The sequence below is a fragment of the Magnolia sinica genome, chromosome 14 (genome assembly GCF_029962835.1).
Source record: "Magnolia sinica isolate HGM2019 chromosome 14, MsV1, whole genome shotgun sequence".
Lineage (NCBI taxonomy): Eukaryota > Viridiplantae > Streptophyta > Magnoliopsida > Magnoliales > Magnoliaceae > Magnolia > Magnolia sinica.
Window position 1 is genome coordinate 4,522,889 of NC_080586.1, and position 18,994 is coordinate 4,541,882.

General features: G+C 41.6%; 1 protein-coding gene across 1 annotated transcript; it reads right to left on the bottom strand.

Moving 5' to 3' along the window:
* Nucleotides 1-2,194: 2,194 nt before the first annotated feature.
* LOC131225544 (GDSL esterase/lipase At1g09390) lies at nt 2,195-17,497 on the bottom strand. Its single transcript, XM_058221081.1, has 5 exons — nt 17,159-17,497; nt 12,106-12,288; nt 8,361-8,521; nt 3,136-3,406; nt 2,195-2,611 (listed from the first exon to the last, which is right to left on the bottom strand). Exons 1-5 carry the CDS (start codon nt 17,412-17,414, stop codon nt 2,379-2,381), a joined length of 1,104 nt encoding a protein of 367 aa, XP_058077064.1. The 5' UTR covers nt 17,415-17,497; the 3' UTR covers nt 2,195-2,378.
* Between the last annotated feature and the right edge of the window lie 1,497 nt (nt 17,498-18,994).

Sequence of the window (18,994 nt, forward strand, 5' to 3'; positions counted from 1 at the left end):
CACCAGGAATATTTTAAGTGACTCGCGGAACTTGATTGAGCCGCCTTGGTACAGTGAGAGTTGAGTTAGTCGAGCGCACTCGATCGAATGGACACGGATATCATAATGACGTGAAAGAATCTGATTGGTCCAAGTGCGAGTAAACGTGGGGAGCTCAACTTAAATATTTATATGCCGTCCAAACCGTTCATAACGTCCTTTATATTTAGGCCTGAAAGTCGGGCGCGCCAACGCACGGTCTCTATTCCTCAACCCTAACCAAACCCAACCTGGTTGAGAATTCTCAACCCAAGCAGGGTTGGCCGGGTTAGTCGGGCGGATGTGCTAATATTTTGATCATTGCATTAGTCTATTCTATTGTATTTCAACACGCCTTATTTTTTGTATCTATGATTTTATTAATTATATATATATAGTTTATTCCCTATGGTGGGGGTCGTTGGTAACAAATGAATTTGGCGGTGGCAAGGGCTTTATGGACCCACTACAATCAGCGTTGTTAGCCTATTTTGCCTATCATTTTCAGGTATGTCTGCGCGAAATTGTTGCAAATCAAAGGCTCAAGTGGTCCACACAGGGGATTGAACAACCACCATTAAAAACTTCCTATGGTCCCCACGGAAGTTTTGATTAAACTTATATTTGTGCTTTCCCTTCCTCGATAACCATGTGACCCTATAAATAGGTTGGGTGTCATGATGAGCCGTAGGAAGGTTTCAAGGATGGTGTAGTCCGCTTCACCCTTGAATTTGCCTCTTTTTTGGGCACGTTTGGTTAAAATGGTTTGCCGAAATGGATGGGTAGCATTGATAAAACACACATCATGGCAAGCCCCACAAAGCCCTTACTAGGGTTGGGTTTAAATTGAGGTAGGATGCAATCCATAGCCAATTTGCATTATGATGCCCTTGTAAGAGATAAGGTCCATGCAAAACATGTTTGAAGTTGTTCGGTTTAGTACATGCCCAACTAGGCTCATCAATCAAATCCCACTATGTTGCCTGGGCAAGATTTGACAGCGATGAATCTAACAATGCAGATGCAGCCATGTGGCAGGCACAAGATCTTTATGCCATGCGCTTGATATACGAAGGCCAGCTTATCGGTGATTGGGTCTCTAGGAGTCGCACTGCATATGTAACTCGTTGATTAGGACAATGAACCATTAAGGATATGTCAACATCGGGGTATGATCGATAACTAACTGTTTTGATAATGACGCATTCGACGAATGGCAAAGCATAAATGACTAAAGGCAATCGTCACGCTTATAACTAGTGGTATTCAACATCGCCACATAAGCAGCAATTATTCTCACGATGCCGCTAAAAAATCTATAAATAGTGAATGAGTATATTGAACTAGAATCATCAAATCATCAACAAAAAATCAAAAGAACTCTCAAACAAATCAACTCCAACACTACACTGTTTATCTGGTCCCCTTTGACATCTATCCTCTCCACCGGTTATGAACGTGGACCCCTTAGTATCTAAGAGTAATAATCTATGTGAAGATTTGAAGGTCTATCGAAGGTGCAGAAGCCCTTGTTTACACCCATTCACTTGTCTCACTTGCATTTTCATGAGTTTCAATTCATAGCACTTGGGGGACAGTTTGACATGTTTGCAATGAGGCTATAAATCGTTTGGGGGAACAGGCTGAATTGCTTACAATGGGACCGTGAATCGAGTGCTGCATGGTCTACCTTTGGGGGAGCACTTGGGCCATGAAAACTGTACCAACACAACTTTGCTTGCATCCAAACAACCCCTTTATCAAGCTTGTCATTGTATGAAATGTCAGTAAATATTCCCAACTCCCAAGCCTGATTAGACCATGATACTCTTCAGCAGCCCAAACAGACCCTTGTGGTTATGAATTTTGGTTGGCATTAAAATAATAATAATAATAATCTTTCTTTGAGTCATTAAAGAGGTCCAGTAAGGTCGCAATGGCGTAGTCCAAACAATCCGTTGAAAGATATCGACGCAGTCCTAAATGACTGGCCACCACCAATTCCACATAAAAGTCCAGTCTTTAACATTTGCTAGTGCAGAAATCTCTCAAGCTAACAAGAACACTAAACCATTCCCAGTCTTTAACACTGGCTGTTGCAGAAATCTCTCAAGCTAACACAAGCACTAAACCGAGACCAGTCTTTAACACTGGCTGTTGCAGAAATCTCTCAAGATAACACAAACCAAAACCAACAAAAAAGATTATTGCAGGTTTACTACTAAAGACATCAGCAGCTTCTGTTACTGGGGCCATGGCATCGAACTAATGATGCTGGGAAACTATCAAGGTAAGTATCAGATGGAACATGCATGAATAACCAACTACATACCACTCAAACATACTAAGATGATGCATTTTCAAGTGTGGCAAAAGTAGTCAAACTTATATCGGGGTTCAGAGTACTGCATAGAAAGGATTTTGGATGCGATTACCGCATTGGCAGCTTCCGAGTAATGCACTCCATCCCAGCTCACATATCGTGATCCGTCGCTGCAGACTTGGTAGCCTGTCTGGCCACATGTTACGTTAATGTTATAATTGTATGGAGGTCCACCAATGCCGCAACATGACACTAATGGATTCCTGAAACCTACAAAGGAAAATGGCATATCAGTACACCAGGCTGAAATTCAAAACAACCCTCTTTTCGTATACTAAAATGTTTGCATCCCAAATCAGGTGCGGATTTAAAAGTCCACGTCTATAAGTAGAAAGTGAGGTCCTGAATTTGGATGACCCTAAAGAGTTGGCGGGTGGGGAGCATTTCTATCTGAGTTAGGATCCAAACAATAATGGTTTGAGGTGGAAAAGAGAGTAAATGGAACCCATATTCCGTCACTGAAATCCCCGCCATCTGTTCTGCCAAAATATCCACCCTGTTGGTGATCTGGGGGAACAGCCAAGTGCACGGTGCACCTACTATTTCGGGACCGGAACATCCAGAGATAGCTAGATTCAATAGAGTGACAGATTCATGAATTTGAATTTGATTTCAAATACAGTTGAAAATCCAAGATCGATTTTGCAAAAGTCTATACATTAGGTGGAGAATAAACAACACAAAAGATGAGGAAATTTCGGCCTTGAATTCACAATTCAGATTTTGGAACTCACCATATTTGGTAGAATTGGCGAAAAGATCGTACTTGATGGCGTAGATATCTACATAAACAATCGTGGCATTCTTTAACTCAGATCTCATTTCTTCACAGAGTGCACGTAATCCACCATTGAAACTTTTTGCAGCATCGTTGAAGGTTTGAAGGCATCCATTTGAATCAAGATCTCTGTTATCTTTGTTAAATAAGGAAAGTTTTTGTGGCAAACAGCCCAAGGGACCAGTATTGTGTATCCAGAAACTCCTTCCACCCTCTTTGTATATAGTCTGCACTTGAATCAAACAACACAGATGACTTCTTAGATTCCATGGGAACTAGGGTCTCCTGAAATGATTCAGATAATCATAATCATACATATTCTGCACACTAACAAGTTGGGTTTTTAATGAAATGATCGAAATACTCACAAGATTTCTCAATTTTAAAAGTAATAATAATAAGTATCCTATTTTTCAAGGTTGTGACTTGTCAAACTCAATTTCTCAATATATTATTTCTAGACATTTGCACATTTAGATACTACTAACATACTCTCACGAGGATAGCTGCTATCAAGAGGATTAGCTGCTAAAGGTATCTATCCAGCAACTGGATTTAATTAGACGTGAGTAATGGGCAGTGGATATACATTGCCAGATCAAGTTTCTCCATGTTTGGTTGAGTCCTTACTCCCTACAGATGTCAGCACTTTCTTCAAGAAGCCCCTCCTGTCCGCATACACTTCAGCAGAATGGTTCGTCAAAAGGAAGCACTGTCATATCATTGAGACACCTCACACCCGTCTATATTCATAGAAGGTGATGGCAAGCTTTAGTTTTCATTTAACAAGATAGGTTCGGAAGAGAAGAAAGAATATGATAGGCTCTAAATCAAAGAAAGAAAGCACATTACTTATCCCTATCGGAATCTTGCCAAGACACACCATGTCGCAACAAGCCTTATCCAAGCCCACTACTTATCCCAATCGGAATCTTGCCAAGACACACCATGTCGCAACAAGCCTTATCCTGCCATCCCACTTGCAAGAACCATGTGAACTTGGCAGAAAGAGATTCTAATGGTCTGCCCCAGCCTCTGGATTTCCATACTATTTGATTTTCCATGGTCTGTTTGATCCGTGGGATTAAATGGTATGGAATTAACACCATTATTGCACAATGATTGCATGTCTAAAAATACCATGATGGTATTTTGGCCATCGAATCCCCATGTTTGGGATACAATTTTTGCTATGGGAAAAACACTAGATTAAGGGCCTGTTTGATTTTCCATGATACATGTAAATCCCAGTAAATAAGTAATTACTGCTTTTTCACCTTGTTTGAAAATGTGAGAGTAATTCCACCTCGAAAATTGATGCAAAAGTGTTGACTTAAATCTGTGGACCCCACTGTAATGTAAATGATATATCTACACCATCCATCTATTTTATTAGAACATTTTGGGGCATGAGACAAAAAACGAGCAAATCCAATGCTCAAATGGCCCACATGAAAGGAAACAATGACCTTAATTCATCCACCATTGAAATTTGTTTCCTTCATTGGGCCAACATTGAGGTTTTTTTCCATCATCTAATCCGTTCATTGGGTCACACGGACATGGATAAGGGAAAAACAAAAATATCAGCTTGATCCAAAACTTTTAAGGGCCCCAAGAAGTTTTTAACGGTAGGCATTCAATTCCCGCCGTTTCCTATGGTGTGGTCCACTTGAGCTTTGGATCTGCCTCATTTTTTTTGCACATGCCTTAAATTTAGCTGACATAAAAAATGAGTGGTGTGGATAGGTCACATACATCACAACGGGCCCCATATTGATTTCATAAAATTTTCGATTTAAGTGTTAAAAAAGTAAGTTGTCACATCTACATTGGGAAATATTCGGTAATTACCTAGGTAAATAATTATTACCCATTTACATGGTAATTACAGTTGAGCCAAAAAATTAAACAGACCCCAAGCAAAATCCATTTGGTGGACCATGGAATTGTAATCAACGAACCAAATTCACAACGGATATCGGTCATTTGTACACGTATATAACCATAATGTCACATGTAAAGGGCGTATATGGATGGACAGCATGGATAAAACACATGTATCAATGTGGGACCCACATTTGTGGTGGATTTCAAAATCCATGGAAATCCCGCATGGAACCAAATGCAATTCTATCCCACCTAATCCCAACCCTTCCCATCCTTTCCAAATGCCAGATGGAATTTTCTCGATCCCAAATGCAATTCCATCTCACCCAATCGCATCTAATATCATGCGCCAAACGCCCCTTATGGTTGCCCTTGGAACACAAACCCACCACCGAGCAACTAAGCTCTTTCAATCTATTTTCCACAAAAACACAATTCAACACAACAATAGTAGACTTATGGAGGGGTAAGCTTCTTCTTCTTCTTCTTCTTCTTCTTCTTATTTTCCTTTCCAAAAGGAATGAAATGCATAGGGGATTGTCAAATGTTGACTACAGAGACTAAAAGAGGAAGCAAAGCTTCTGGCAAAGATTTGTAGACTTGAAAAGTCGCTTCTAGTTTTAAGCTTCTTCAATTTTGATAGTTGTATGTGTGTTTTTGGAGAGTGAGGGAGCAAGTGCTTCCATGAGCGAAGTGATGGTGGTGAGCATTAGGGTGTAGTTTTGAAGCTGAAAAATGTACGCTCATGCTAGTGGCAAATTAGATTCTCTGTAGCTTAAAGGAAAGGGTGTCAGAGAGAGCTGAGCTAGCAATGTCTTGCCAGGAAGCTCTGTATAGCAGAGTTGCAGTAGCTATATCCTACAAACGAGTACATGGGCCACAGTTTTGTTTGGTGGATTGACCTTCTCATTCCCAAATCAGCCATTCCTTCTCTGTCTAGCCCAAGGTATCACCATCGTTACAAAGACTGGATGAGGTGGCAGATGCTTCCTTGAAGCGAATGAGTTGTCCCACTGGGGCACTTAGAACAGATATCAGACTCAATATGCAGGATTTTCTGTTTGATCACTTTCGCTTTGATGGAAACTTTTGGACCTAGCAACAAATATGCAACTTCATGCAAGCAAGTGCGAGAGAAGCAGGCAAAGTAGAAGCTTTACCAAAAGCAAGACAAGGAAATGAGGTGTCGCAATGTGTCGGGTTGTGTGTGTGTGTGTTGGGGGGTGGGGGGGTGGCGGCTTGGATAAAATGATCTTTTAGGAAGTAGTCCCATTACCGTTGAGGCCAGCACCCGACAAGAGGAGACGAGGCACTCTCCAACAATTTCGAAGCTGAGATCTCGTAAAGGAAAAAATGAGCTAACTGGTTTGGACATGCATGAATCAATTCAGTGAAGGGGGCCTTACGGCTTTTCCAAGCCCTGCCAATAGGTGGCTCATGGTTTGCCCCACAAGGGTCCAACCAAGGAACCAAGCAGGTCTGACTAGTGGACCGGGCAAGAAGCTGCCAAAGCAACTAAAGCATTAGCAACTGTACTAACGAGAATTCATCATCTCCAAGATGACTTACGAAGCTTCTAGATCAGGAACTCTTTAACACCTGGGCTTCTCCTCAATGTGAAGTTTTCCTTTGTTGGACATAGGCCCATGGGGCCCACTTGTGGGCAATCACTAGTGGGTGGGTCCCACAAGGTTTAGCCTACTCTTAAAAATAAAATAAAAATAAAAAAATTCAATTTTCTCTCTATCAGATAAAGATAAGACCATATAATCTCTGGTCTCATCCAAACTCCCAGTCCTTCCCTATAAATGGGAAGAGGTCCTCTCATGAAAATCATATTAAGAAACAAAGAGAGTACACGAAGAAATTTGAGAGATTAATATTGTCCATCTAGCCTGTCCCTTAAACGATCTAAGCCATAGATCGTAATCCGAAGCCATCTATACCATAGAATTAGAGGGGAGATTAGACACATCTGCTCCAGTAGTGGTTAGGTGGACCGCTAGACCTGAACCATTCATCCTCGACTTTGTGAAGGTCTCATATCATGTAGACCGTCGAACCCTAAGGGCCCACTCTTCCGCACAGACTTTCATCCTCGACATCCCAACCCTTTCCAATTTCAATCAATGTGTCTTCCTGAGACATATGTACCAAAATGATGTTAGCCTCCTCACTTGCATCAGTGGATCTAGTTCCTCTACCAACTCGCGTAGTCTAGTTTGATTTCTAGATTATGCAAGAAGAATAACTTGTAGATTCTTTAAGTAGACTAGATAAGAAACACGAGGAATTAGGAAAGGATTTTCAGTCTAATACATTCCATTGTGTTACCTAGCCAAACACGCCACGTCATGTGCCAAAGTCAAATGGTTGTTCTTCCTTCCCCGCCCCCTCTTTTTCTACATATGCGGCGGCAAGCTCCGCGACCGTTTTCCACCTGCCTTCTTCCCTCCTCTTTTTCCATCCCCGACAGCCCTTCCTACGATTACGTCAGGCCCCTACTTGGCCCTCAGTCAGTTCCATCTCTCCTGCCAACCCCTCTCACAACCCCATCTTCTGCTATCCTCCTACCCTCATGCCTTTTCCATCTATCTCAATCTAGCGACAGCACTTGGAACACTGCTGCCGCTGCCCTTTGGGTAATACGGCTTTCTTTGGGAATCAAGTTCGAAATCCCATCAGAAATTTCAATATGCACGAGGGACTATTTGTATGATAAGATTATGATTGGCTAGTGCAATTCCTAAAGCTAATGAGAAGCTTATTTTATATGTATATATTTTTTTATCTTCTTATCTCAGGTTCAGCTGCTCAACGTTAACGAATCAAGGGGAATGCCTAATTCAGTGAATAACATCCAACTATTCTATCCAAATCTAAGCAACAGAAGAAACTAACATACGTATCACTTCCATTAACGGTCTATAACATGATAATTCCATGGTCTTTCAAGTCATAATTTCAGTGAACTAACTAGAACAGGAATACCATGTTCTTCGACTTCCTTTGGCTGCTGCCCAAAACATCTTCTCATGTTTCCCAACTTCCTAAAACAACATTAATTCAATAGGGAAGTCATGGAAACTAGCTGAAACATGATCTGTTTTGGTCTTAAGAAAAAAACCATTGAATTCTTTTTTAAGGGACAAACTAATGAATGAAATACAAATGATCACCATAAACTTAATTGGGAAAATAATAGAACCAAACATGTGCCTGTGCGCGCACATGTGTGTATTGAAGAATATAATAGATACAGACATAAATATCTAGGAAAACCAAACTCACCTTAACTGCATCTTTGATTTCTCCAAGCATTGATGGGATTCTTTCAGCGACTTGTGTATAAGATAAGTGTGCAGAGAAGGCATTAGAGAGATCGTTTTGTCCAATGTCGAATACGTAAAGTGCATTATGGAACCCATCATAATCAATTAAATGTCTTGACCCTGAAATAGAAATTAGAAGTACTTTCGAATTCAACTTTTAAGATTAGAGAGATCCCCGAGATACATGAAATCAACAAATGTGGAACAAGTAGAAAAATATAATCACTATTTTACAGTTTGGTGGAAGAGGGATTTAATAAGAAACTGTACAAATAAAGTTGCAAGTTTGCAATCTAATGGGTAGGGGCAATTTTTTAACAAATGATGTAAATATAAATAGTTAAACTCACATGTAGCTGGTTCAACAAGAGCAAGGATATATGGAACAAGAAAAGCAAAATACTGCTTTTGCAAGTACTAACTGATATTTTAATGTCGCAGCCATGTTTTAAAAGAAAGGTGGTATGCGATGGAGGGAATGAGAAGCTTATGATAGAAGGAAAGTGACAGATTTGTCGGTTCAAACTTTGGTTTAATAGTCGATATATTTATAAATAGATTAAGGAAAGTGACAGATTTGTGGGTTCAAATCTTGATTTTCCAAACTTCTCTTTGGAAACTTTTAGCATGAGGAAAAGCAGGAAAATGGAAAATTGTCTCTAGGATACAATGGACTCACAAATTGGATTTCAACACCAAGATTGCACCTATAAGTGTTGAATCGACATCCTAGAAAACTCTCTCTCTCTCTCTCAAGTGGATATTTGAAGGGGGCAGAAATGGGTACAAATGAGTAGGATAGATGAATAAGGGATTTATTTATTCCGAATGAATTCTCCTGAACAATGTGTCCTCGATTTATAGATTCTATATGGACGTTATGTTTCCAAACTTGCCATAATGAGGGGAGAAACCCAAATAATGTTAGATGCATTAAGAATGATTAATAGTCCAAGACAATGAGATAATGAAAGGTAGAGAAGCTGTTTTCAGAACTTGTTGAATGAGAATTACTCTGAGAGCATAGCGATAGAAGGAACCATAAACTCAAATAACATCGGAGTCCATACATACTTTCGTACTGTTAGGATACCTAGAGTTAAAGAAGCTTTGAGAAAGATGAATATAGGAAAGGCCATCAGACTGGATGGTATAGCAATAGAGGTTTGGAAGGGATGAAAAAGTTGTTCAACAAGATTGTAAGGTCAAAGAAAATGCCAAACAACTGGAGGAAAAGTACCATAGTACCTATTTACAAGAATAAAGGAGACACATAGAGCTACACTAACTATCGTGGGATTGAACTTGTGAGCCATACTATGGCATTTTGGTAGAAAATGATTGAGTAAAAACTAAGGCATGAGACAAATGTATCAAAAAATCAGTTTGATTTCATGCCAGGGAGGTCTACCATTGAGGTTGTTTTCCTACTTAGATATTGATGGAGAAATATAGGGAGAGGATGATGGATCCCCCCATGGCCTTTATTGACTTAGAGAAAACATAAGATAGGCTCTCTAGAGAGTTCATCTAGTGGGTGCTAGGAAAGAAATGCATTTTAAGAGAATATATTGACATGATCAAGGATGTGTATGAGAGAACAGTAACAAACGTGAGGACCACTAGTGGAGAGAAGTGAGTTCCCAATTACTATAGGATTGCAATAGAGGTCAACATTGGTCCTATACCTATTTCTCATTGGTTATGGACAAGATAATGAGGCATTTGCGGGAAGAGATCCCATGTTGTATGTTGTTTGTAGATGACATAGTTTTGATAGACAAGACAGGGGAGAGCATAAACACAAAGTTAAATTTATAGAGCAGTGCTTCAAAATCTAAAAGGATTTAAAATTAGTCGGACTAAAAGTGTATGGAGTGCAAATGAAGAACTGGTTAAGATTGTCGACCAAGAAGTTTCCCAAAATAACCACTTTCGATCTCGTGTTGATAATTCATGAGAGTGGAGACATTGAGAATGATGTTGCTAATAGATTTCAAGCAAGGTAGAGTGGAGATGTGCCTTTTTAGTTTTATGTAATTGTCACATACCACTCAAACTGGAAGGGAAATTTTATAGGATAGCTATAAGACAAACCATACTTTATGGGACAAAATGTTGGGCAGTTAAGGAACAACATGTTCATAGGATGAGCATAGTTGAAATGAGAATGTTGAGATGGATGAGTGGTAAGACAAGGAAGGATGGAGATAAAAATGAATGAATTCGAGGAAACTTACAAGTAGCACTACCATGTAATAAGATGAGGGAAAATAAACTTGGATGCTTTGGTCATATGCAATAAAGACCAAGAACTCTGTCAGTGAGAAGGGGTGACTTGGCACATATGAAGGCTCTACAAGGGCAAGGGGAAAGCCCAAAAGGATGTGGGTGGTGGTGGTAAGAAAAGACTTGATGACCTATGGTAATGTGGGGGCATTTTCACACTGGGCTTGAGTGGGGTGGCCTGTGGGATGCAGGGAAAATAAACTTGGATGCTTTGAACTATGTCAGTTAGAAGGGGTGACTTCGCACATGTGAAGGCTCTACAAGGGCAAGGGGAAAGCCTAAAAGGATGTGGGTAGTGGTGGTAAGAAAAGACTTGATGACCTATGGTAATGTAGGGACATTTTCACACTGGGCTCGAGTGGGGTAGCCTGTGGGATGCAGGGGCACACTCGGGGTAGGCGGCCCGTGTGAGGTGGGCCCCACCTGTGTGAGGCGGGTGGCTCATGTGAAGTGAAACCCATGTGAAGTGGGGCCCACAAGGGGGGTTCTGTCGAAGTACTAACCCATGGGATGTGGGGCTTGGGCTATGAGATAAAGGGATGAATTTGCCATGCTCTATCCGTTCGAGCTTTTAAAGCAAGCGGTTAATTGTCCTGCATCAAAGTTATATCAAAGTAGGAGATCTCATGTTCGAGACTCCTCACTGGGGGTGATTAATGCATGGGCATTTTCACACCAGGCTCGAGTGGGGTGGCCTGTGGGATGCAAGGGCACACTTGGGGTAGGCAACCCGTGTGAGGCGGGTGGCTCGTGTGAAGTGGAACCCATTTGAAGTGGGGCCCACAAGGGGGTTCGGCCACGGTCCTAATCTATGGGATGTGAGGCTGATGACGAGGATGATGGACACTCTGTCTTTCCTGGAGAGATGCTCATGTGCCCGTTTAGGAAATTCATACTTCACATATTGATTGTCATCCTAGCTAGTATGTCATGTTATAGGACATAACTTGTCACATGGCAATTATCAAAACATTTCTTTGGGATGGGGACAAATTATTTTTGTATTGCTTTTAACACTGGTAGTTATCCACCATGTCACTGTAGCCTAAGATCCGTGTCAGCCCGATTGACGTGACTTTTATGCCACATGTTAGGCACCCAACAGACACCATAGCTGGACTCCCAAATCGCATCCTATGAACTAGGTGGTTGAACCTCTTGCTAAACCCGTATTCACATCTGGTTGCTTGCACCAAGGCTCAAGCAGATCCGAACCATTTGACAAAATTATAAGGCCCCTCAAGCTCCTTGTGGGGATATGAACCAAGGTCTCTTGTGGTAAAAATTCCCCTTCTGACCACTAAGCCACTTGGAATCTTTTCAAAAAGTCACCACAAATAAAAACAGTTACTTTCTAAAAAATAACAATTTATTTTTGGAATTAATTTTGCTCAGAAGAAGTCAACAAGTCATACCTTTGAAAATTTCGAGGGTGCGAGCTTTGAAATGAAGGAATTGAAGCACTTGAACATTCAAGTTAAAGGGAACAAATGTAGGCTGAGTAGATGAACCAATTACAGCAAAATTCACTCCATTTGAGAAATTCGAACCCAAAGAGTCAAGGTATGGGCTCAAATAGTTTGTGTTCAAACTTTCACCTGCAAAAAGCCACTATGTTATTAACAAAAAATAACACCAGCAAGTGCAATAATTCGCGATCTTTAGTCAGAAGGATGGAAAACATTGTGTCATGCCTGATGTTACCTAAATTGCCAACACCCACCATGTCTTCTATTTAGGATTCCACAATCCGGATCTCCCACATGTGCCATGCTCGTTAGAGATTTTTGTGGCACATGGGCCGGCTTGTGCAAGATACAGGACAATAATCAGCTGGGGCGCACCATGAAGGCTCCCTTGCCAAAAAGAGAAGCTGGTCCATTCAAAAAGTGGGCACTTGTGCATGAGAAAAATGGGCGGCTAGAGCCAATAGTCTATATAGTACACGTGTAACACCAGCTAACCATCCTGATTTTTTGGGCCAGACAATGTTGATCTGCCCATCACAATGAGGTTTTAAAGAGGCATTCACATCAACTATTCAACTATGGCAAGACCGCTATTGACATTGCAACATGAAGAGAAGCAGAGAACTAATCACCCAGAGCCAAGGCACCAAAACTATTGCTACAGTACCATCTTTCCCGCAACCTGGCACTTCTCTAGGATAGCAATACCATCAAAATGGTAGGCCTCACCATGAAGACCACCTCAAACAAAAAACCAGGCCATTCCGCTCTTCAGGTGGGCCACACTGTTGGAATCAATGGATGACTAGCAGTCTGACTCAAAATATAGGTGTGACCCACCAAGAGAATGGATCGGTGTGATCTTTGAGAAGGGCATTCTTCATGGTCGGACCTATCGTTTTCATAGTACCAACTTCCTAAACAAGAGACATGTCAGGGGAAAGAAGGTGCTGTTAGAAATTAATGGGCCACCCATGACATTCGCCATCCGGAGAATGGAATGAGCTGTTTAGGTGGGGCCCACAGGACTGGTGTGGAGAGAATTCTGGTGATGAGTAAGGTTTTCTCCACCACCTTTCAAGACCTATATGAAGAACCTATTCAAGTGAAAATAGCCCCATAGAACAAAGGGTGTAATGGAGCGAAAGCACCACCGGGGCTGCACACATTCTTCTCCAGCCATCTTCATCAACGGAAAACATGTTGGAATCAGGTATGGCGCCCAGACATGAATCCCTTGTACAGCAAATTGCCTATAACCATTGTTTGAATTATCTCCGATATTATCGTTATCTCCAGCTTGGCGATACCAATAACATTGGTAACGATACCGATAACACCGGTAGTATTAGAAATTCCAGGCATCAATAATGTATCACTAAGTACTGCCAACATATCGATGTTGCCAATATTTTCAATTGTGTCAATTCTAGGCGTCGCTTATATTGCCAATGTATCGATATCGTCAATATTTTCGACTACGTAAATTCTAGGTAACGCTTACATCACAAGTGTATCGGCGAAATTTCAATAATATCGCCAACGTAGAGATATCACAGAAAGTTTGTTTATTAAAACAAATTTTATTTCAATTTTTTAATGAGCACGTGGTTGTATGTAGTTTTCAATTTGTCATTGCTAATATTGATAATAACTCAATATTATTGTTATCGTAACATGCGCGATATCAAGACCACAATTTTTCATTTCCTTTCTAGTTGTTGATGATTTTTTGGCAAAATATCACGAGTTGTTAATATTCTACAATATTGACGGATGATTGGATTGTTAGATGGTATTTATGGAATGATTAGACTATTTCTTACGACAACACATGCTTTTAAGCCCCCATTAGATGAAAACTTACTGTGTATACATTCTTTTTGCAAACTTTTTATTCATAACTATGCAAATATGTGTAATTTAGCATCTCCTGAAGTTTCACTGAAAATTCTACCAATTTTTTCATGTTTTCCCGCATTTTCGATTATTAACGATATTATCGGCGATATCGATATTGTTTTTATATATTCCCCGGCCAGCGAAATTTATAGCGATACCGATACTTCGAACACTACCTATAACCAAGAGTCACATAAATCTCCCCTAACCCCTGACATGCCCAATGAAAAAGTGTCATCAGTGAAAAGGCAAAAACATAATTTCCATAGAAGAATCTTTGCTTTTCACCACCTGCCTCACTTCTTACCAGTGCACATGGCGCTTTTTCATTGGGCCGTGCTAGTGTTACAAGAGAATCTTGCAACTAGCAGTTGACATCTGGATGAACCGGCATATGATAGAGCCATATCTCCACAGTACATGTGGCAGGGTGATGTATGGATTGGGCCACACATATACAAGCACCAGGATGGATGGCTTACGTTTTAAAAATAAATCTACGAGAAAGTCTTACCCATAAGTTGTTCTACACTTCATCCCACTTCATATTTGTTCCTTAACTGCTTTTTTAATTTTTGAGACATAACACCATCCATGCTAGGATGCTCCACATGGGCAGACCCGCTTCGTTGATTCCCCTACCATGTGTGCTGTAGAGAGATGGATTTACAGGATTGCGTTTACAGTTCTTACAGAGGTGCCCATCTGAGTGGGTCACATAGTCAGCGAATGGGCTCTTAGTTTATTGAAGTGGGCCCATGGTATTAAATAACGGTAACAGTGGTTGTAACAGCCTGCCTTATCACTGTTATGATGTGGGCTGTGACGGCCCCATGACAGATAAGAAAATTTTCAAGGAAAAAATGTATCACCCCATATTGGCCTGATAAGCGCCCATATCGGTTTGTGACCGTAACGGCCATTACGATGCTGTATATGTTAGGCCCCATATCGGTTTGTGACCGTAATGATCGTGTATATTGGGCCCCAGATCTGTTTGTGACTGTAATGGCCGTTACGATCCTGTATATATTGGGCCCATATTGGCCCATTATGTGCCACGTCAGTCTGTTATGGCCCCATACCGGCCAGGTTCATTGTGGGACTTCTTTTTCAAATGAGGAATTATGGCCTATATGGCGTAACAGGCACCACCGTCGCTGTTGCTGCAATAACATAAATGTTTTTTAATACCATCTCTACGTGGTAATCCAATCCATTGATATTATGGACCGCACTGTAAATGGTCTATGACAAAAATATATAAAAAAAAATAAAGAAATAGAGAAAGAAAGGGAGAGAGATCTCCCAGGTAATTTCTCGAAGTTGGGTGGTCCATGCTCCTGCAAAAAAGTACCGTGGGCCCCAACGTGATGCCGCCACTCCGTCCATCAGTTTCATCAGATAGGACGCTTACTGAAAAATGAGGCGGATCCAAAACTCAAGTGGGCCAAACCGCCATGGTCAGTGGGGATGGAACGGCCACCATTGAAACCTTCCTGGGACCCACCATGATATTTATATCCCATCCAATCCGTTCATAAGGTGGGTCCCACCAGGATAAAGGGAAATCACGAATACCATCCTGATCTAAAACTTGGTTATGGCCTGGGAAGATTTCAAAGGTGAGCATCCCCATCCCGACTGACTCGGATTGGGTAGGGACCCCTCCACTACCCAAGTCGGTGGTGGAAAAGCTATGTGGCCCACCATGACGCATGTGTTTTATCCACGCCGTCCATCCGTCTTAGATCCAAAGCTCAAGTGGACCAAACCATAGGCAACAGTGGGGATTGAACGCCTACCCTTGAAAACTTACGTGGTCACAGAGAAGTTTTCAATGGTAGGCATTCAATCCCACCGTTTCCTGTGGTGTGGTCCACTTCAGCTTTGGATCTGCCTCATTCCTCGGCTCATACTTTAAAATGAGCTGGCAAAACGGATGGATGGCGTAGATAAAACACATACACCATAGTGGGGCCCACAGAGCTTTTCCACCGTAGTGGAGAGGTCACTACCCAATCCGAGTCCCATCCCCACTGTTTCCCATGTGCGGCCCACCTGAGTTCTGGATCTGCCTGACTTTTGGATTCACGTCCAGTCATGAACGGATCAAACGATGGACGGAGCAGATGAAAGACGAATACCACATTAAGCCCGACGGAGCTTTTTGTTCTCAAATGACCAACTTACCCCTACCTTTATGGAAACGGAATAACCACCTGTTCTAAGCAACACGTAGGACAAGCAACCTCTGTGGGATCCATCATGTTGTATTTGTAAAATCCACTCCGTCCATCGGGTGAGAAGCATTATTTGGACCAGATATACAAAATATAAGCCGGATTAAAAATTCATATGGGCCACACCAATGGGGAAAATATAAAAATTACTCCCAGAACCGATAATTTCACACGGTGTATCTCACCTGAGTTTTGTATCGGCTTTCAACTGATTGAAAGGTTTGATGAAAGATACATACTACAGTGTCCCCGCACAAAAACCTACGGTTGGCATCCCTTACATGTGATGTGGCCCATCTGAGTCGTAGATCTTGGTGATTTTTGTCCTTAGGTCCTAACATCGAGGATAGAACGTGATAGATGGACTGGACCTCACATGGACAACATGGTGGGCCCCACAGACGTGGGCAGCATAAAACAGAGGCTTCCCGTCTGCCTTTTATTAATTCCATTCCCACCACGCCTCCACTCATCAGGGGCACTTTAGTAATTTAAGCGGCGAAAGAAAATCAGAGCACCTGATCCCACCGGGCATTCTGACGAATGGTCTTATCGCGAGATTTTCCAAAATCTCGGAAGATTTTAAAATGTCCGTTTTTATCGCGACATTAACTCGAAAAATAGTAAAAAACAAAAAAGTTATGGAGATTGTTATAAAAATGATATTCAAATATTAAATCTAATTAATATTTTTAATTTGTTGCGAGACTTTCCCGAGAGAGAAAACCCTCAAATTTTGAAAATATACCGAGAAATTTCCGAGAACGAGATCTGTCACGATTCCACCAAGGATAAATCGGCATTAAGAGAAGCGCAGAAGGGCAATACTGGAAATTAGAAAAAAGCAAACTTACATAAGAAATCAAGGACCAAACGGCCGTCACACAAACGGCCGGTGGATCGACGGAAGAAGGAACGGCCGTTAGGCAGATTGACGGGAAAGCCCAGGCCGGCTACAAGGCCCCCAGTGTCGGAGTTGGAGTCGCCGAAGTTGAAAATGCGGGGGTATTTTTGGCATTTTGATTGAGTGACGGGGAAGGGAAAGACCAGTAGTGTGAGAAGAAAGAAGAGAGATGCGCGGCGAAGAAGAAGGGAATCTTTTCCCAACATCTCTTTCCCGATTAGACGAGAATTCTTTTGGGGATGCTCTGTGTTTCAAAAGGAATTGGAATGATGCGGTGATTCGCGCGAGGAGAAATTCACGAGCTAGGAATTGCGGCACACGTGCCGAAGAGAAGCGTGTGTGTGGGATGGGTTAAATGAGCCCGACTTTGAAATGGCCACTTACCCGGTTAGCCCTTACCCGGGTAACCCTTACCCCGTGGGGCCACCTTGATGATTTATTTATTTTTTTTCATATCCACGCCGTCCATCCGTTTTCTCAGCTTATTTAAGGGCGTTATCCAAATATTTACGTAGATCCAAATCTCTGATGGACCACACCACTGGAAAAAGTTGTGAAAAACTATTAAAAGGTTTTTGTAGGCCAAAAGTTTTGGATCAAGCTAATCTTTGTAATTTCCCTTCATTGATTTCTGTTTGACCTTATCAACGGTTTGGATGGAAAATAAACATGACGTAACTGCTTAAAGTGGGCCTTGGGAAGCTTTTAATGGTGTATGTTCAATCATCACTGTTTCTTATGGTGTGGTCCACCTAAGATTTTGATATGCTAATTTTTTTAGCAACTTTACTAAACTTTTCTGAAAAAAAAAAACGAATTAACGGTGTAGATATACAAAATATCATGGTTGTGATGTGGCCTATTCTAAATATACTAAAGTGAATGGATGGTTGTGATTATGGAATTAAAATTTCTTAAGTGGCACTGAAGATATGGATCCAACTGATATTTGTATTTTCCTATGGTGTGGTCCACTTGAGTTTTGGATCTGCCTCAAGTTTGGGCTCATGTCTTGAAAATGAGCTGGTGAAACCGATGCACGGAATGGATATAAAACATACATCACAATAGCCCCCACAGAGCTTAGGGCTGCAGGCAATCCGCGTCCAATGGCTCTGATCTCACATGTGTGCCCCCCTGCGCATGTGCGCACATCAACTCTTCATCTATCCTCGCGCGAATGGCTTTAGCACCTTCAATGTTATCGTACACGCGACGTGAGTTTTCGTGCAGCTGGTTTTCAGTTCGAGAATTTGGGACTATTCTATGATGATCCAGACCGTTGTTCTATTGTGGCCAACGGTCGATGTATCATCCCCCAAATAAATAGAATATATTAGAAGGTGACTGTGACAAATTGTTGGACTTTTTAAAGTCGAATTTACCCTTTGCCGTGCTTCTCTTCTTAGCCGTCTATTTATATGAAATGTTTTCAACCATCCAATAAGAGAAAATTTTTGAAGAGTATCCATCTATCACAGGAAGAAACAGCTGGTCTCGATTACCAGAAAATGGGCCCCACTTCTTAGGAATGAAACGCGTGTACAGTTCAAAGACGTGCGTCGCGCATCATATGACTAAAGATGGCGTGGCAGCATGGGCAAACCTGTCGGGAGCAGACTACGGTAATGGAACGCCAGATTTTAGACGGTGGTGACTTATCGACGGGCGCGGATTATATACTGACAAGGTCAGTAGCCAAATCGCTACTGAAGTGACGTCACCAAGCTCTGTGGACCCCACCATGATGCGTGTGTTGTATCCATACCGTCCAACCATTTGTAGA